A 17,876-nucleotide genomic window follows, 5' to 3' on the forward strand; every position below is an offset into this window, starting at 1 on the left:
TATGTTATTCAATATTAAGAGTGCAATATTACTAGACCCTATTAAAAATGCCTTTCGTTTTCATTTTACATTTACATATTTAACAATTTATAATACGATTTGCTTTTAAAATATCACAAAATTTATAAATGACCAAAGAAAAAAAAAATAGAAAAACGAAGTACATTGAAGATATGAGGAGATATATCTCATTTACTAGACCGTAGTTTCTGTGAAAATTCTCCATCAGTGAAGGATGAATTTAATATAAATTCAATTTTATATAATAATAAATTTAATGATCATTAAATAAAATATTTATATTAAAATTTATATATAGTTAACTAAAATAAGTATAATGATAATACGGATTTAAATATGAATATTTCATTTAATAAAATTAGATAAAGAACTCCATGCTTAATGACGAGCGCAAGTAGTGCGATTACCTCTGAACTGAGATAGGATCATTGTTTCTGACTGATTTCCCTCTGTTAATGACTTGGATTTCGATGTCGTTTCTGTATTAACCACATTATTTAATAAAATTTTTGTAATAACATAAAACATGCTAAATTCATAATAATAATAATATGCACTACATAGATGACACCTTCAGACATGAAGCCGAATTATATTTCAGCAAAGTATATTTATACTATATTTGGGACAATGCTTTATATATATATATATATATATATATATTTGAGGCAAGTGATAATTTTTTGGAGGTAGCTCTGCATATATGTATGATAAGTATTTTTATTGCTTTTGAGCCGTTAGTATCATCATAGAGCTCAAGATGTCAACTTTATTTTTAGACTGCTAGAGTTTATTTTATACGTTTGAGATGCTAGCATTATTTATAGAAAATATATTATGAGTGTATGCAGATGTTATAAATTTTCTGATATTTCAGTTGAAATTATTTCAACAACATTGTTACAGCATAAATTTTTATTTTAGCTTAATAAAGTGATCTTGAAAAAAATGATATTTATTCAGCTAATGTATTTTAATTTACCATGTGATATTATTAAGTGTCAAAACTTTATATACTACCTTATGTTATTTATTTATATGCTCACTGAGTATATACTCACCCCTTTATTTTAATTTTTCATAGCTTTTGGTGTCTTCCTTTCTATTAGCCTTTTGTCTTTGTGGAGTCTTTTTTTTTTTTTATTGGATTTCTGGTATAAGTATAAATATAGAGGTTATGACTACTAGAAATTTATTAATATATTCTTGATCCTCACATAGAGGAAAATCTATAATTATATTTTTGGATGTTCTTGATTGGATTAGCATCATTTCAATTAACTGTGATAAGAATGTTAGATAAATTTATGTATGTCCTTATTTTAGTGGGTGTTCATATTTCTGTTAGCAATATTTCAGGGAAAACTCCATCAATTGCCTGAGTCGCAATCCTTTTTATAAGTTAGGGACAAATGTGACATTTATAATCATTTTAGGCATTGTGATTAGGGACCTAAAAGTTATTTGGGCTAGATAGGCTGAGTGTTACAATGGTTATTCAAGCCGGCAGAGTTAGAAAATTTTAGGCTGTAAGGAAAGGGTTACTCTTGGTGGTTACTTAATGGTTAAGGGCTAGCATGGCAATGTAACACCCTAGGCAAATCCCAAATCGGCAAAACACGAGAGAGATGCTAGGTTCATAAGTTGATAGTTCGTAACCCCTATTGATGCGTTTTAAAACCGTGAGGGCTTCAGCCCAGAGCGGACAATATCACTAGTGGGCCGGGCCATTACATTTGTGGTATCAGAGCCGCTCCGCGTGCAACCTTGAACGATGGTGGGGCAAACCTCAGCGAGGACGCTGAGTCCCATAAGGGGGGTGTATTGTAACACCCTAGGCAAATCCCACATCGGCAAAACACGGGAGAGATGCTGGGTTTATAAGTTGATGGTTCGTAACCCCTAGTGACGCGTTTTAAAACCGTGAGGGCTTCAGCCCAGAGCGGACAATATCACTAGTGGGCCGGGCCATTACATTTATGGTATCAGAGCCGCTCCACGTGCAACCTTGGACGATGGTGGGGCAAACCTCAGCGAGGACGCTGAGTCCCATAAGGGGGGTGGATTGTAACACCCTAGGCAAATCCCACATCGACAAATATGGGACTCAGCGTCCTCGCTGAGGTTTGCCCCACCATCGCTCAAGGTTGCACGCGGAGCGGCTCTGATACCACAAATGTAATGGCCCGGCCCACTAGTGATATTGTCCGCTCTGGACTGAAGCCCTCACGGTTTTAAAACGCGTCAATAGGAGTTACGAACCACCAACTTATGAACCCAGCATCTCTCCCGTGTTTTGTCGATGTGGGATTTGCCTAGGGTGTTACAGGCAAACTTTTGAGCTCTCTTAAATTTTCTCCCTCCTTCAGGTTAGTAAACTCTATCTCTCTCTACAAACTCTCCCTATTATCTACACATCCTCTATCTCCATTTTTTACTCTGTCCTCTGAGAAAATTAGCACTCTATTCTCCATACATCTTGGGGTCTCGTTTGCTCTCCCTCTGTACAACTTCTGCCAGCCAACACAACCTAGATAATAAAACAATGCCTTTGGCCGAGAAAATTCTTCTTTTACAAAGAATACTACTTAATACACATTAAGAGCATCACATCACAGCTTTAAGAATCCATTTCACTATTCCAATCTCTTCAAATATTAATAAGTTCTTCACCAACAAGATCTTAACACCATTTTCATCTTTGCCATCAAAACAACCACGATTAAATATATATATATATATATATATATATATATATATATATATATATATATATATATATATATATATATATATATATATATATATAATCTCTTGAGCTAAAATTACAATTTTACTTTTAAGAATATTTGTTTATAAAATTTCTCTTAACTTTATTTTATTTCAATTAATTATTTTGATTTTCATCAAATACTACTAAAATCAATATATATTAGTATATAAATAAATATATCTAATTTTTTTGTCAAAATAAATAATTTAATCCATTGAAATTTACTTAATTTAAATTAAATAAAAATTAAAATTGCGCGCATTGAAATCATGAAATTAAAATAGATAACTAGTTCTATTCTCTTGAGAAATTAAAATAGAACTCATGAAATCATGATAAATTTTACTTTTTTTTTTCTTAAATTTCCGAAGAAAAATTTTATACTTTTGGGTAGTGGCTTCCCATCAAAACCCATTTTCTCATCAAACCTCGTTTTTCCGACATGAAAATTAAATCCAAAGCCACTGCCATCTTTTGTTGCACATTTGGTCGGGTGAGCTTAGTTGGATTGGGTAAATGGGTTATCTTTGATTTTAAAGAATATGATGCAGATTTGCCTGCATTTGTCATCCTTGTGGAAGCCGAAGAAGAAGCATGTGGGTACCTTTCTGTTAAATTGAATTCGAGATACTTTTATGTTATTCATCTTAAGTTCAGTGAGTATAATTTACCTCCTTAATGCATGTGTATCATCTCTCACAATCATGTAGGATAGCACACTATTTTTATGTGCATCTAAATATTTCATAATCTTCCCTATCCTTCTCCTCCTTAGACCTTGCCACATCAATATATGCTTTGCACTAATACCCAAAACCCCAAATCCCAATTCCCCTAGACCAAATCTCTCCTTTCATTACCACATTGCCAACAACATCACCACCAAGGAATGCCTCTACACCTCCCTTCGCTATGATCTTCTTAAAAGCATGTGGATCTTGATCTAAATAACCTGGTTTCTTTGCATATCAACAATTTAGGACCTATCAATCATAAAAGCATTGATCTTATTCATGCCTCACGACGAACTAGGTTAGGTTGCTATATGGGAAGCAGAGATAATGGTATCATTATAATTGAGAATATAAATAGATTAAAATATAATAACTTCTTTATTTAAATCCGATCCATTATTGACCCAATTCATCAGATAATTCAATTACCAACTGACAAAAGAATTCAGGGTAACTGGTATGATTACCTTCCAAGAGAGGTGAGGCCGTTGCTTCTAATAATGCATCTGATCTCTTGAATGCTGGGCTAAATTCTTCACTCTCCCCTGTATGCATCACAATCCTTAAGATCTCGCTTTTAACAAAATAAGCAATTAAATAAGAACTGTCATTCAATTTTGGCGTTGCAATAATACTATGATTACACCTCATAATTTAAAAAAAAAAAGCATTTGTTATAAATTCGATTTTATATGAATATTTCATCTAATAATTATAAAATTTATTTTTATATAAAATTAAGTTTATATTAAATGCATTCTAACATATTATTAATTTAGTTAACACAAATCAAATTTCTTTATATTTAAAAATGTTACTTTCACATCCTAAAAAAATGTTGTTTTCACATAAGAAAGAAAAAAGACAAAAGAAAAATAACCTTTAAATAAACATAAAAAATATATACAATAAAAACAATATACAGGTGCAGTGTTTTTTTTAATATATATATATATATATATATAATAATAATAATAATTTTATAATATTCTGAGGTAAAATAAAATATTTTTAAATAAGAAATAAAAAAGAAAATTCACCATAAGAAAAAAATGCATAAAAGGAGAAAAAACCAAATATATTGGATAAAAAAATGAATAATTTTATTCATTTAACTCTTAAAGAGTGTTTGGTACGAGATTAATGTTGTTTGAATATTTAAAAATACTAAGTTAATTTTTCACCTTATTAATATTTATATATGGGCTAAATATTAACTTAAAACCTAAGTTAATAATTACACTCTTTAAAAATTAAAACTTATCAGAGTAACCTTTATCCTTTAATTTTTTTTAACCTTCTACTAAATATATTCTAATTAAAATTTGAGTTAAAAATTTCACATATAATTTCAATATTAGTAATTATATTTTAAATTTAAAATCTAACTGTTTAAGGTATAATTTAAAATCTCACCGCATGGAGTAAAAATGGCTTCCCAAGAATCTCGCTCGGTGTTTTCCCATTCCAATATATCTTTCCACCAGCTCTCCTCACCCTTGATCTTCCTCAATTTTGTGTGGGAAGCTTTGCTAATTGGAAGACTCTTGAGATTTGGGCAATAGTAAAAGCTCATCCATTCCATTTCTTGCGCAATGGATAACACATCTGAGATTCTATCCAAATGAGGTAAGAAATGAAGAGAAATCTTCTTCAAGGGTAGGTTAATATGTTTGATCTCATTCTCAGAATCAATTCCGCTCACTAATCTGGTGACTTGGGAGCAATCTTTAACTGTGAGCTCTTCAAGGCGGGAAAGATTTGCTAGCAATCCTGGTGTGAAAATGGTGGTCAGCTGGGGACACATGTACAGTGTCAAGTATTTTAGTGCTTTCAAGCTACTGTTATCCAATCGCCCCTCCCATATACTCCTTAAACTCCTCGCATAATATATATACAGATATTCAAGTGACTGAAGACCAACTTCTCTTTCTCCAGAAGCATTGCTTACCATTTGATCTCCATTTATGATTGCTTGAAGCTTGTCACATTCCCCTGCTACACAACACATCAATTGGGTCATATTTGTGATCTCAAATTCTGAGAACTTCTCAACAGTCGTATTGCGGTCCAAGAAAAAAGCAGATGCGTGTCTGAGCACTTTCTTGATTTCTTCAGGTGCACCTTTACCATTTACATACTTCAAGCATTTATCATATCGTCCTAACTCAATCTCAGCATCATGAGGGAGTCTACGAATGATGCGATTAGTATGATCACCAACAGTAAATTTGAAATGTGATAATGGTGGAGATGTTGGTATGGTATTCCAATTAAAATGGCTCAGTAGTTCCACAGTAGGGAAGTAGAACTGAAGTGTATCTAATGTCGCCAGTGTGCTAACATCCAAAACAACACGTCTCACGGATGCCTTCCACCGATTATCTTCTGGACTCACATCAATACATAAATTTTTTAACTCGGTTAGATTTAGTATAAACCCATCAGGAATCATATTTGTTTGCTGATTGAAACTCAGGGGTTCACGAAATGACACTTTTAAGGATGTGAGATTCTTTAATCGTTCAACTTCTTTTGGTAGTGCTATGATCTGTGTCCCTTCAAGATGAAATACCTCAAGGCAACTGAGATTTCCAATTCCGGATGGTAATAATTTTAACAGAACACAGTGATTCAAAGAGAACCTTTTAAGTTTGACTAAATCGAAAAGAGGATCCGGCAAATACTTAATGGGAGTTCCAGATAAGTTTAGGATTTGTAGAGCAAGCATACCATGGAAAAATGAGTCGGATATTGTCCTTAATTTGAGGTTTCTTTGCAGGAACAATGCTTGGGCTTTGGGGCAGCTCAGATTCTCTGATAACTCAGTTAGCTTATTATCCATCAGGTAAATCTCATGAAACTCTTTCCAATCCACATCCTTTGGTAGCTCAGTCAATTTACTATCGTTTCTCATAAGAAACAATCCTTCTATGGATGGAAAAACATGTTCTAGTAATATACAGCGATCTATCTCATGTAGCGTGAAGAACTGACCATCCTTGGACCTCTCCAACAGGCCAGCAGTGACAAGAGTTTCAAGAACATTTCGGCCTTTCTGATACGTATCTGTCAGGTCATCAGATATCCAGTTGTCCATCAATGACTTTCTTGCAATCTTCTCGTTCTCAAAAAACAGTGCACCATTTTTCAAGCATCTTCTAGTTGTATCATCAGGAAGACGAAGATAGCTGAATTTTAACACATTAACCATGATGTGTTCTAATTCTTGTTCAGGAGATGCAGCCTGCATGTTCAATGTTTCAATCGCGTTGTTCCAAACATCAACATCAGATTCATCTTTCAATGCCTTTGACATTAGGAAGATGGCATGCGAATGGTAGCAGCACAAGTCAACTACTTTTCGAGCCAGAGGTTGAAGGTTAGAAGAATAAATACTTTCACCAACATTCTCCCTAAACAATTTACACAATAAATTCTCTAGATTTATCTTCGAGTCCACTGATATTCTGTCGCATACTTGCTCTGATCTAGTCGTCAAAACTATCTTGCACCCATTTTCTGGAGTTGGGTCAGGGATTCCCACTGTGTTCAAGCTAATAAACTGCTGAACACCATCCAGAATCAGAAAAAACTTGACGCCCTCTAAAAAACTCAATAGCGTCCATGCGTTTATTGGCTTTTGATCAGTCAAAGGCAATTGTCTAGCAATTTGTAGCCGCACCTCTTTCGGCTCTGGAACCTCGGGAACTGTTACCCAAATGACAAATTGAAACACATCCCTTATAACAGGCTGAATCTTCAAGGCTTCCAATAGAGTGGTTTTCCCTACTCCTTCTCCTCCACAAATGATACGGTGTGTCCGCAAGTGCACGGGTCACAGTAGTATAGTTTTAAAAATTGATATCGATCCCACAGGGAATTGTGCTTAAATTGGAAGTAAAAGTATAAGCTAATTAGAATGACAAAAATTAAAAGATATTAAAAATAAAATCTAAAAATTAAAATTAAGACAAAAATTAAAGATGTAAAATGAAATTTGGAATTAAAATTGGTATTTGAGGAATTAAAACTAGATCAATCAATTAACTAAAATTAATTAAACTAGATTACCAAAAATTAATTTGAAATTTCTATTTATGAAATTAAGAAGAATTAAATCTAAAAAAAATAAAGTAATTCTAGATATTGGATTTAAATTGGAATTAAACTTAAATTGGATTTAAATTGGAATTAAATTTAAATTGCTATTTATGAGGTTTGGAGGATTTATATCTAATTTCAATGAAAAATAAATTGATTCTAGAGATTGGATTTTCAATATTGTTTGCATGTGATTTTTCCCTAATTTAGCCAAACACATGAGAATTGCAATTTTGAGGGAAATCAATTCTTAAATTTTTGAAACCTTTTTCAAGCATCTCAAAATTGGTTTTCATTAAATCAAACCCTGTTTTCACGGTATTTCAAACCTAACAAAAACCCATTTAAAGCTCTAATTGATTTTTGGAAAGTTCCCCTTAATCTTCTTAGCTTATTTCTAACACCAAGAAAATAAAGTTTATTGCAAGATTATCTATCCCCAATATTCACTTTTCAGTCCATCTATTAAGGATTAAAACTTAACTTAATGAGGGCCCATTCATCAAGCAAGGAAATAAGCACACAAGCAATAAATCAAAATATAACAATCTTCATTTAAATGGCTAAATCAGTTCAAAACCACAAAACAAATCAATATTTACAAACCCATCTCTAGAATCTCAATCAACTACTCACAAATCATTGTTTAAAGACAAACCCAAATGAAGAAATGAAGAAATAATGGAAATGTAAGCTTAAAGGGGTAGAAAAACCCAGCAGATTTGCAGCAGGATCTCTGCAGAAAAGTGCAGAAACGTGATCCTTGCTGCTGCTGGAAGAAGATGCAGAAGATGCTCCTCCCTTTCCCTCTTTCTATCTTTACCGAAAATGACTCCCTTGCTCTCTATATCAAGATAATGATAAAATGAGGCTTTATATAGGCTAAGGGACTGTTCTAGAATGGGTAAAAGGGGGAAGGATCCAGAAAAAGTGAGGTAAAAAGCTGGAGTAACGGAAATGCCACGTCAATTATTTTCCAGTAAAAACGACATAAGCCGAGTCAGTTGTGTCGCGGGTTGTGTCGCTCTCGGCGTGAATATCTGACGATCGACACAACCTGCGACATAAGCTAATTCGGTTGTGCTGCAGGTTGTGTCGCTTTCGGCCATTTTTTTACTCAACTTCAAAATTTTTGCAATTCGATTTTAATCTCCTCCAAATGGCTACTCTGATCAAAATACATCAAATTTCTCCAGATTTAACCTACAAAACAAATAAATTCCAAAAATTAAACTAAGAAATGTGAAAATTGTAAAATTGACTAAATATATACTAATATCTAAAATAATAGCAATGAATAAGGGTAAATTATGTGCAAAAATTACACCTAAATGATGATCTAAAATGCATGCATCAAATTCCCCCATACTCAAACTCTTGCTTGTCCTCAAGCAAAATTTCATTAAAACTCATTTGGAAGGGAATAGAATCAGTCTTTGAAAACACAAAATTCACTAATCCAAACTACCAACTTACCTCTAGCCACCAACATTCCAAATTCCCACCAGCAAAAGCACAAAGAATGAAGCAAGCACTCTCAACTATTACAGAATAGCTAAGAATTAACCAATCAACCCAAGCAACAAATACCAACCAGCTACAAGAGTCAATTGTGCCAAAACAAACCTAAATGAAATAGATAGCCAATGTGTCTCAAATAGATGGTGAGTAATGTATGAAAGATTATATTGCCAAACCCATATGCAAGCATAAAAGATCTAACTCTACTAATGTAACAAGCATTTTTCAAAGAATCATTAGGTCTTTTTAAGGGTTGTAATGGGGTCAAATAGGGTAAGATTGTGGTTAACAAAGAAAGGGAATAAGGTAAACAAAATATGAGAATAATATTAATCATGAAACTCAAAGTGCATCCAATTTTTTTTTTCTCTTTTTTTTTTTTTTTTATCAAGAGGAAAGAAATTCGCAATGAATCTTAAGTGCTAACACAATAAAGGGACTACTTTTATAATATATTTTTTATTTTGTATGTGTCCCTATTTCACGTCACACCCAAAATTACCTTTGGGATATTTTTGTGACTATATTTTTTTTATCAACTTTTCACAATTACTCTAGCACTTTTCAAGATGTTTCAATCCTCCAAGTTTTTTTTTTATTTTTTTTATTTTTTATGCACTTAATTGCTAAAATATTATTCTCATAAATAGGTGGTAGTGTTTAGGTTTAACGGCTAGGTAAATGATTTGGGTTCCAAAGAAATTAGGGAATTAAGGTTCAAGGGGGTTTGCAAGGGTTAAAATGAGATTAAGGTAGGTTAAGGCTAAATGTGAGGTTTAAAATATGAAGGAATGCCTAAATCATATTCTTATCAAATGCAAGTTAAAAATTTCGCTTTGAAAGATCTAAGATGCTTGTTCTAGGAATGGTGAGACGACAAGGACCATTTTCTTCCTTAAAGGCTTATCCAGACACTCAAAACTCAAAATAACTAATCAGAATCTGCATACCTAGATGAATGTATTAATTTTCAGCTATTAAGTAAGAGAAAGAATAATGCTTAAGACTTTGTACCACTGAACTTTCATTCCACTAACCATCTAAAGGCAAGTTGGATTGCTTGAATAAGTGGCTTATGGAATTCAAAGACTGGTTTAAAAATCCAAAAATTTTAAATGAAATGCATGAGTGTAAATGTCAAGTCAACCTATATGCAACTAAATATGCATAACTAAGTGTATGAAGCTATATGCAAGTGTATGTATGTGAATATGTACAAGTATGAGTGTGTTGCTAAATGAAAAAGGAAAAAGTAATTTTTGCAAAAAATTTACCCTCTCCCCCATACTCAGAATGAACATTGTCCTCAATGTTAAAAATGTGCAGAAAATGGGTAGCTGATATGTGCATAAAGAATTAGTACCATGTTGCATAAGCGAGAGCACAACTTGTGTTGACAGTGACACAAGCTGAGATGAGAATTATTACCTCATTGAAGTGCAGCCAATTTAATTAAGTAAAATTTGGACAGCTGCTGCACTCATTGCAAAAGAAACAGTGCAATGGAAGCCATTAAATCAATTAAACTCAAAAAGTTGAAATAGAGAGTTAAGCTCAAAAATGTAATCATCGAGTGTAAATCCGAAGTAGCACATAAAAGCAAGTGAGCAATGTACTAGAGATATAAAAGAAAAATGTATTTTATGAGGAACTAAAAAAAACAACACAAGCAAAATATTAACTAAACAAGTTAAAAACACTAATGAATTAAGCAACTAAATTTTTTTTTTTTTATGCTAATTTGCTTGCAATGAATTGCATCCCATCTGCACAAGGAAATTAGAACAATGTTAAACTCTGAATAAGGAGTATAGAAAAACTTAAAAACAAATATATATATATATATATATATATATATATATATATATATATATATATATATATATATATATATATATATATATATATATATATATGAAAGAAATAAAGAATCAATGAAAAATTGGGAGTTATGCACAAAAATGCTAAGTTTAGGTCTTTAGCTTGACCATACTCACTCAAGATGTTATGGAGAATGAGAAAGATAGCAAGTTGCTATCTTCTCAATTGGCTCACCAACTGAATAGTGCCTCAACCTTTGTCCATTTACTTTGAAATTACCAGATTTTTCACCAAAAATTTCCACAGCACCATGAGGTAAAACTTTCACAATTTTGAATGGACCTGACCACCTTGATTTTAATTTTCCTGGAAAAAATTTCAACCTTGAATTGAATAAGAGAACCAAATCTCCTTCTTTAAAGTCCTTTTTCTTGATATGCTTATCATGCCATTTTTTTGTTCTTTCTTTATAGATCCTAGCATTTTCATAAGCATCAAGTCTCAATTCTTCTAACTCATCAAGTTGCAAAAGTCTTTTGTGTCCAAAGACTTGTAAATCAAAATTGATTGCTCTTATGGCCCAATAAGCTTTATGTTCTAACTCTACGCAAATGGCATGATTTCCCAAAACTAACCTATAAGGTGTAGTTCCTATGGGGTTTTAAATGCTGTTCTATATGCCCAAAGAGTGTCATCTAATTTAAGGGACCAATCTTTTCCGGACTTATTGATTTTCTCCAAGATTTGCTTGATTTCTCTATTTGTGATTTCTACTTGGCCATTTGTTTGAGGGTGATATGGTGTGGCAATCCTATGCTTTACCCCATATTTTCTCATCAATTTTTCAAATTGGTGGTTGCAAAAATGGCTACCACCATCACTGATTATGGCACGTGGGGCACCAAACTGTCAAAACAAATTTTTGAAATTTCACCACAACTTTTGCATCATTGGTAGGTGTAGCAATAGCTTCTACCCATTTAGATACATAGTCCACCCCTACCAAGATATATTTATTCCCATAAGAAGATGGAAATGGCCCCATGAAATCAATTCCCCACACATCAAATAATTCAACTTCTAATATGGACTGTTGGGGCATCTCATCTCTTTTGGAAATGTTGCCTACCCTTTGGCACCTATCACACTTGCTTACAAAGTCTCTCACATGTTTAAACATTTTAGGCCAATAGAAACCGGATGTCAAGACTTTTTCAACAGTTTTTGAGACACTAGAATGACCACCATATTCAGAGGAATGACAATGGTAAATAACATCATGCATTTCTTCCTCTGGTATACATCTCCTAATTATTCCATCATTACATCTTCTAAACAAAAGAGGTTCTTCCCAAGAATAAAATTTAACATCATGCAAGAATCTTTTCTTTTGCTGCCAAGACAAATCAGGTGGCAAGACACCACAAGACAAGAAATTCACAATATCAGCAAACCATGGAAGTGCATAATTCAACATATACAACTGCTCATTTATGAAAAATTCATCAATTGGCACAATTTCATCATCTTTATTTTCAGTTTTTATCCTAGAAAGGTGATCAGCCACCACATTCTCAACACCCTTTTTATCTCTTATTTCCAAATCAAATTCTTGAAGTAACAATATCCATCTAATCAACCTAGATTTAGCTTCTTTCTTGCTCATTAAATACTTTATTGCTGCATGATCAGTGAAAACAATTACCTTTGAGTTGACCAAATAAGAACGGAATTTATTAAGTGCAAATACTACCGCAAGGAACTCCTTTTCAGTTGTAGCGTAATTGACTTGGGCTTCATCAAGGGTTCGGCTTGCATAGTAAATGGCATAAGGTTTTCTATCTTTCACGCTGCCAAGGCTACCCAACAAAGAAACTCGCTTGCATCACACATGATTTCGAATGGCAAAGTCCAATCCGGGGGTTGCATGATAGGAGCTATTGTTAATGCCGTCTTTAACCTGCAAAAAGCAACCATACAATCTTGATTAAAATCAAATTTAACATCATGATTCAAAAGATTTGTTAAGGGTTTAGCAAGTTTAGAAAAATCCTGAATAAATCGCCGGTAAAACCCGGCGTGTCCAAGGAAACTTCGCACTCCTTTGACAGTGGTTGGAGGGGGCATTTTTTCAATAATTTCTATTTTGGCTCTATCCACTTCAATTCCCCTATTTGAGATTAAATGCCCTAAAACGATCCCTTCTTGGACCATAAAGTGGCATTTCTCCCAATTCAATACTAGGTCATTATCAGCACATCTCTGCAAAATTTTAGACAAATTAGTCAAGCATGAATCAAAATTAGTGCCATAAACTGAAAAGTCATCCATGAAGACCTCCATAATTTCTTCAATAAAATCAGAAAAAATGGCCATCATGCACCTTTGAAATGTGCCAGGTGCATTACACAATCCGAATGGCATCCTTCGATAGGCAAAGGTGCCATAGGGACAGGTAAAGGTAGTTTTTTCTTGGTCATCAGGATGTATTGGAATTTGAAAGAAACCAGAATATCCATCTAAGTAACAAAAGAATGAATGCTTGGCTAATCTCTCTAACATTTGATCCATAAAAGGAAGGGGAAAATGGTCTTTTCTTGTAGCATTGTTCAACTTCCTATAGTCTATGCACATTCTCCAACCTGTAACAGTTCTAGTGGGTATCAATTCATTATTCTCATTTTTAACAACTGTCACCCCACCTTTCTTTGGTACAACATGCACAGGACTAACCCACTCACTGTCAGAAATAGGGTAAATAATTCCAGCAGCTAGTAATTTTAGGATTTCCTTTTTCACAACATCCTTCATTGTAGGATTTAATCTTCTTTGATGTTCAATGGAAGGTTTACTATTTGGCTCAAGGAAAATCCTATGCATACAAACTGTTGGACTAATTCCCTTTATATCATCAATTGCATAACCCAAAACTCTCCTATATTTTCTCAAAACTCTCAACAATTTGTCAATCTCAATATTAGTCAAACATGCATTAATTATAACAGGATATGTTTCATTGGGTCCAAGAAAAGCATACCTGAGGTTGGAAGGAAGAGGTTTAAGATCTACCTTTGGGGCATCCTCTACCTTTAATGATGGTGGTTTGATCTCCAAATTTTGCACTCCTTCAAGTTGAAAAATTGTGGCTTCAGGATGTGGTGGAGAGCTCTCCAAGTGTTGTGCAAAAATAGCTATGTTGTGATTAACATCATCAATGCTCCCACCATGGACTAAGCAATTTTCAAGTGGGTCTTGTGGATAGCTTTGTCTGAAATGCTCTTGAACAATCTCATCAATAATGTCTACCCGCAAACAAGACTCAACTTCTTCATGTTTCTTTTTCATGGCTGGATTGATGTTGAATATCATTTGATCATCTCCCACTCTAAGTGTCAATTGCTCACCCTTCACATCAATTAATGCACCAGCTGTGGCCAAGAAGGGTCTTCCCAATAAGATAGGAATTTTTGTGTCTTCTTCCATATCTAAAATGACAAAGTCCACCGGAATGTAGAATTTCCCAACCTTGATAGGCACATTTTCAAGAATGCCTTCCGGATACTTAATTGAACGGTCAGCCAATGAGAGATACATGTTTGTGGGCTTCAACTCTCCCATATTCAACTTCTCATATATTGAAAGTGGCATTAGGCTGACGCTAGCTCCAAGGTCACATAAGGCATTTGCCACACAATTATCACCAATATGACAAGGGATGGAAAACACACCCGGATCTTTGAGTTTGGGAGGTAACTTCTTCTGAATTATAGCACTGCATTGCTCTCCCAAGTTGATGGTGTCATAATCTTCTAGCCTTCTCTTGTTGGAAAGAATCTCCTTCAAAAATTTGGCATAACTTGGCATTTGGGATAGTGCCTCAGTGAATGGCACATTGATATACAATTTCTTTAGCACTTCAAGGAACTTGCCAAATTGTTTGTCTAGCTTGTGCTTGATGAATCTTTGAGGGTAGGGAAGGGTGGGCTTGTAAGGTTCAGGTGGGATGTATGGTTTCTCTCCTTCATCTTGCTCACTTTTGCTTTCTTCTTCATTTTCATTTTTCTTGCTCTCAACTGAATTTTCTTCTTTTGTGCTCTCTTTTTCTTCTCTCTTGTTTTCACTCTCTTGACCAACTTTTTTACCACTTCTCAAGGTTACAGCCTTACATTGTTCATGAGGGTTTTGTGGTTGGCTAGGTAGTTTCCCATAGGAATTGCTTCCTGATGAGCTTGCTTGTTGCGCCAATTGAGTCTCCAACATGCGGTTGTGGACTTGTAATTGATCCATGGTTTGTCTCATGTGTTGCATTTCTTCCTCCAATTTGCTATTCATCTTGCTTTGTTCAGCAAAAAATTTCTCCATCATGTTCTCCAAGGATGGCTTCGGTTCATGGGATGGAAGGGATTGTTGTGCTCTTGCTTGATATCCAGGTGGTGGTTGCCTTGTGGGCTGAAATTGAGGCCTATTTTGCTGCATAAACTGCTGGTTATGAGCATAATTTGAGCTTTGGCCTTGTTGAGCAAAAGTTGCTTGTGGTCTCCATGTTGAGTTGTTCACATTAGAGTAAGAATTTCCCATAGGTTTTTGTTGATAACCTCCTGCATAAGCAGCTTGCTCTTGCAAATAATCATCACCATAAGAAGAATAATCAACTCCACAACTTTGAGTTCCATTTGTGAAGGCAACTTGTTGCATAGTTGTAGGAGTTGAGGTTGTTGCCTTTGTGCAAAAATCACTAAGAAGCTGAGTCAACTGATCAAATTTTGCATTCATGTAGTTAAATGAGTCAAGTTCATAGATCCCAGCTTTCTTTGGCTCAAGTGCTCTAGGATTTCCCCATAAATGGGTATTATGAGCAATCTTCTCTAATAGATCATAGCATTCTTCACTTGTCATTCTCATGAAATCTCCTCCTGCTTGTGAATCAATTGTGTTTCTTATGGCTGGAGTAACTCTGGTGTAGAAATTCTGAACAATCATCCATTTGGGTATTTCATGATGAGGACATTGCCTTTCAAGCTCCTTAAATCTCATCCAAGATTCATACAAAGTTTCATCATCTCTTGGTTTAAAAGCTACCATCAGATTCCTCAAATGAGTGGTTTTCCCAGGTGGGAAAAATTGAGATAGAAAAGCTTGAGATAGCTGCTCCCAAGTAGCTATAATAGCTTATGGAAGTGAGTCATACCACTCCAATGCTGAATCCCGAAGAGAGAATGGAAATAAAGCGAGTCGAATCACTTCATCAGAAACTCCAGGCTGCCTTTGTGTGCCACATATCATCAAAAATTTCTTCAAATGAGAATGAGGATTTTCAAGTGGAGTACCTCCAAATTGTGAATTCTGAACCATTTGAATAAGACCAGTTTTTAATTCAAATTGATTAGCTCCAATAATAGGTCTGTTATCTCTCACATCAGTACATCTAGGAAAGGCATAGTCTAACATGGATCTTCTTTGAGGATCATTTTGATTTACAACAGCATTTTGCCCGTTTTGCTCGTTTCCTCCATTATCTCCACCAATAGCTCTATTTTGATTCTCCATATTTTCTATTGTCTCCTCTTGCTCAAATATTTGTTGTTCTTCTTTTTCTGCTTCTTTTCTTTTCTTGTATTCCTTTTTGTTGGCTCGACAGAATTTTTCAATTTCAGGATTGAACAACAATTCGGTGTCGCTTGTGCTTTTCGATCGTCTCATAAACAAGAAAAGTACCTGAAAAACACAAGGAACAATAGTGAAAATAAAAGAAAATAAAAATTCTAATTAGCTTAAAACAATTAAAATCCAACTTAAAACAAACAATTCCCCGGCAACGGCGCCAAAAACTTGATACGGTGTGTCCGCAAGTGCACGGGTCACAGTAGTATAGTTTTAAAAATTGATATCGATCCCACAGGGAATTGTGCTTAAATTGGAAGTAAAAGTATAAGCTAATTAGAATGACAAAAATTAAAAGATATTAAAAATAAAATCTAAAAATTAAAATTAAGACAAAAATTAAAGATGTAAAATGAAATTTGGAATTAAAATTGGTATTTGAGGAATTAAAACTAGATCAATCAATTAACTAAAATTAATTAAACTAGATTACCAAAAATTAATTTGAAATTTCTATTTATGAAATTAAGAAGAATTAAATCTAAAAAAAATAAAGTAATTCTAGATATTGGATTTAAATTGGAATTAAACTTAAATTGGATTTAAATTGGAATTAAATTTAAATTGCTATTTATGAGGTTTGGAGGATTTATATCTAATTTCAATGAAAAATAAATTGATTCTAGAGATTGGATTTTCAATATTGTTTGCATGTGATTTTTCCCTAATTTAGCCAAACACATGAGAATTGCAATTTTGAGGGAAATCAATTCTTAAATTTTTGAAACCTTTTTCAAGCATCTCAAAATTGGTTTTCATTAAATCAAACCCTGTTTTCACGGTATTTCAAACCTAACAAAAACCCATTTAAAGCTCTAATTGATTTTTGGAAAGTTCCCCTTAATCTTCTTAGCTTATTTCTAACACCAAGAAAATAAAGTTTATTGCAAGATTATCTATCCCCAATATTCACTTTTCAGTCCATCTATTAAGGATTAAAACTTAACTTAATGAGGGCCCATTCATCAAGCAAGGAAATAAGCACACAAGCAATAAATCAAAATATAACAATCTTCATTTAAATGGCTAAATCAGTTCAAAACCACAAAACAAATCAATATTTACAAACCCATCTCTAGAATCTCAATCAACTACTCACAAATCATTGTTTAAAGACAAACCCAAATGAAGAAATGAAGAAATAATGGAAATGTAAGCTTAAAGGGGTAGAAAAACCCAGCAGATTTGCAGCAGGATCTCTGCAGAAAAGTGCAGAAACGTGATCCTTGCTGCTGCTGGAA

The 17,876-nt window shown here is 33.8% G+C and overlaps 1 protein-coding gene and 1 non-coding gene across 2 annotated transcripts; one reads left to right on the top strand and one right to left on the bottom strand.

Moving 5' to 3' along the window:
* Window positions 1-399: 399 nt before the first annotated feature.
* LOC131172793 (probable disease resistance protein At4g27220) lies at window positions 400-7,332 on the bottom strand. The gene is made up of 3 exons (XM_058134314.1): window positions 4,945-7,332; window positions 3,996-4,073; window positions 400-500 (listed from the first exon to the last, which is right to left on the bottom strand). The coding sequence occupies exons 1-3, from the start codon at window positions 6,845-6,847 to the stop codon at window positions 400-402; spliced, it is 2,082 nt and encodes a 693-aa protein (XP_057990297.1). The 5' UTR covers window positions 6,848-7,332.
* Window positions 7,333-15,964: 8,632 nt separating this feature from the next.
* Window positions 15,965-16,071, top strand: LOC131173609 (small nucleolar RNA R71). The gene has a single exon (XR_009143922.1). It is a non-coding gene; the product is annotated as a small nucleolar RNA R71 (small nucleolar RNA).
* Window positions 16,072-17,876: the final 1,805 nt, after the last annotated feature.

The sequence above is a fragment of the Hevea brasiliensis genome, chromosome 14, assembly GCF_030052815.1.
Source record: "Hevea brasiliensis isolate MT/VB/25A 57/8 chromosome 14, ASM3005281v1, whole genome shotgun sequence".
In the NCBI taxonomy this organism is placed as follows: domain Eukaryota; kingdom Viridiplantae; phylum Streptophyta; class Magnoliopsida; order Malpighiales; family Euphorbiaceae; genus Hevea; species Hevea brasiliensis.

Coding starts and splice junctions, on each gene's coding strand:
- LOC131172793 (XM_058134314.1), bottom strand. CDS start 6,847: ATGTCAAAGGCATTGAAAGATGAATCTGATGTTGATGTTTGGAACAAC. Junction 4,074..4,944: donor AGCCATTTTTACTCCATGCG/GTGAGATTTTAA, acceptor TGATGCATACAG/GGGAGAGTGAAGAATTTAGC. Junction 501..3,995: donor GGCCTCACCTCTCTTGGAAG/GTAATCATACCA, acceptor TGGTTAATACAG/AAACGACATCGAAATCCAAG.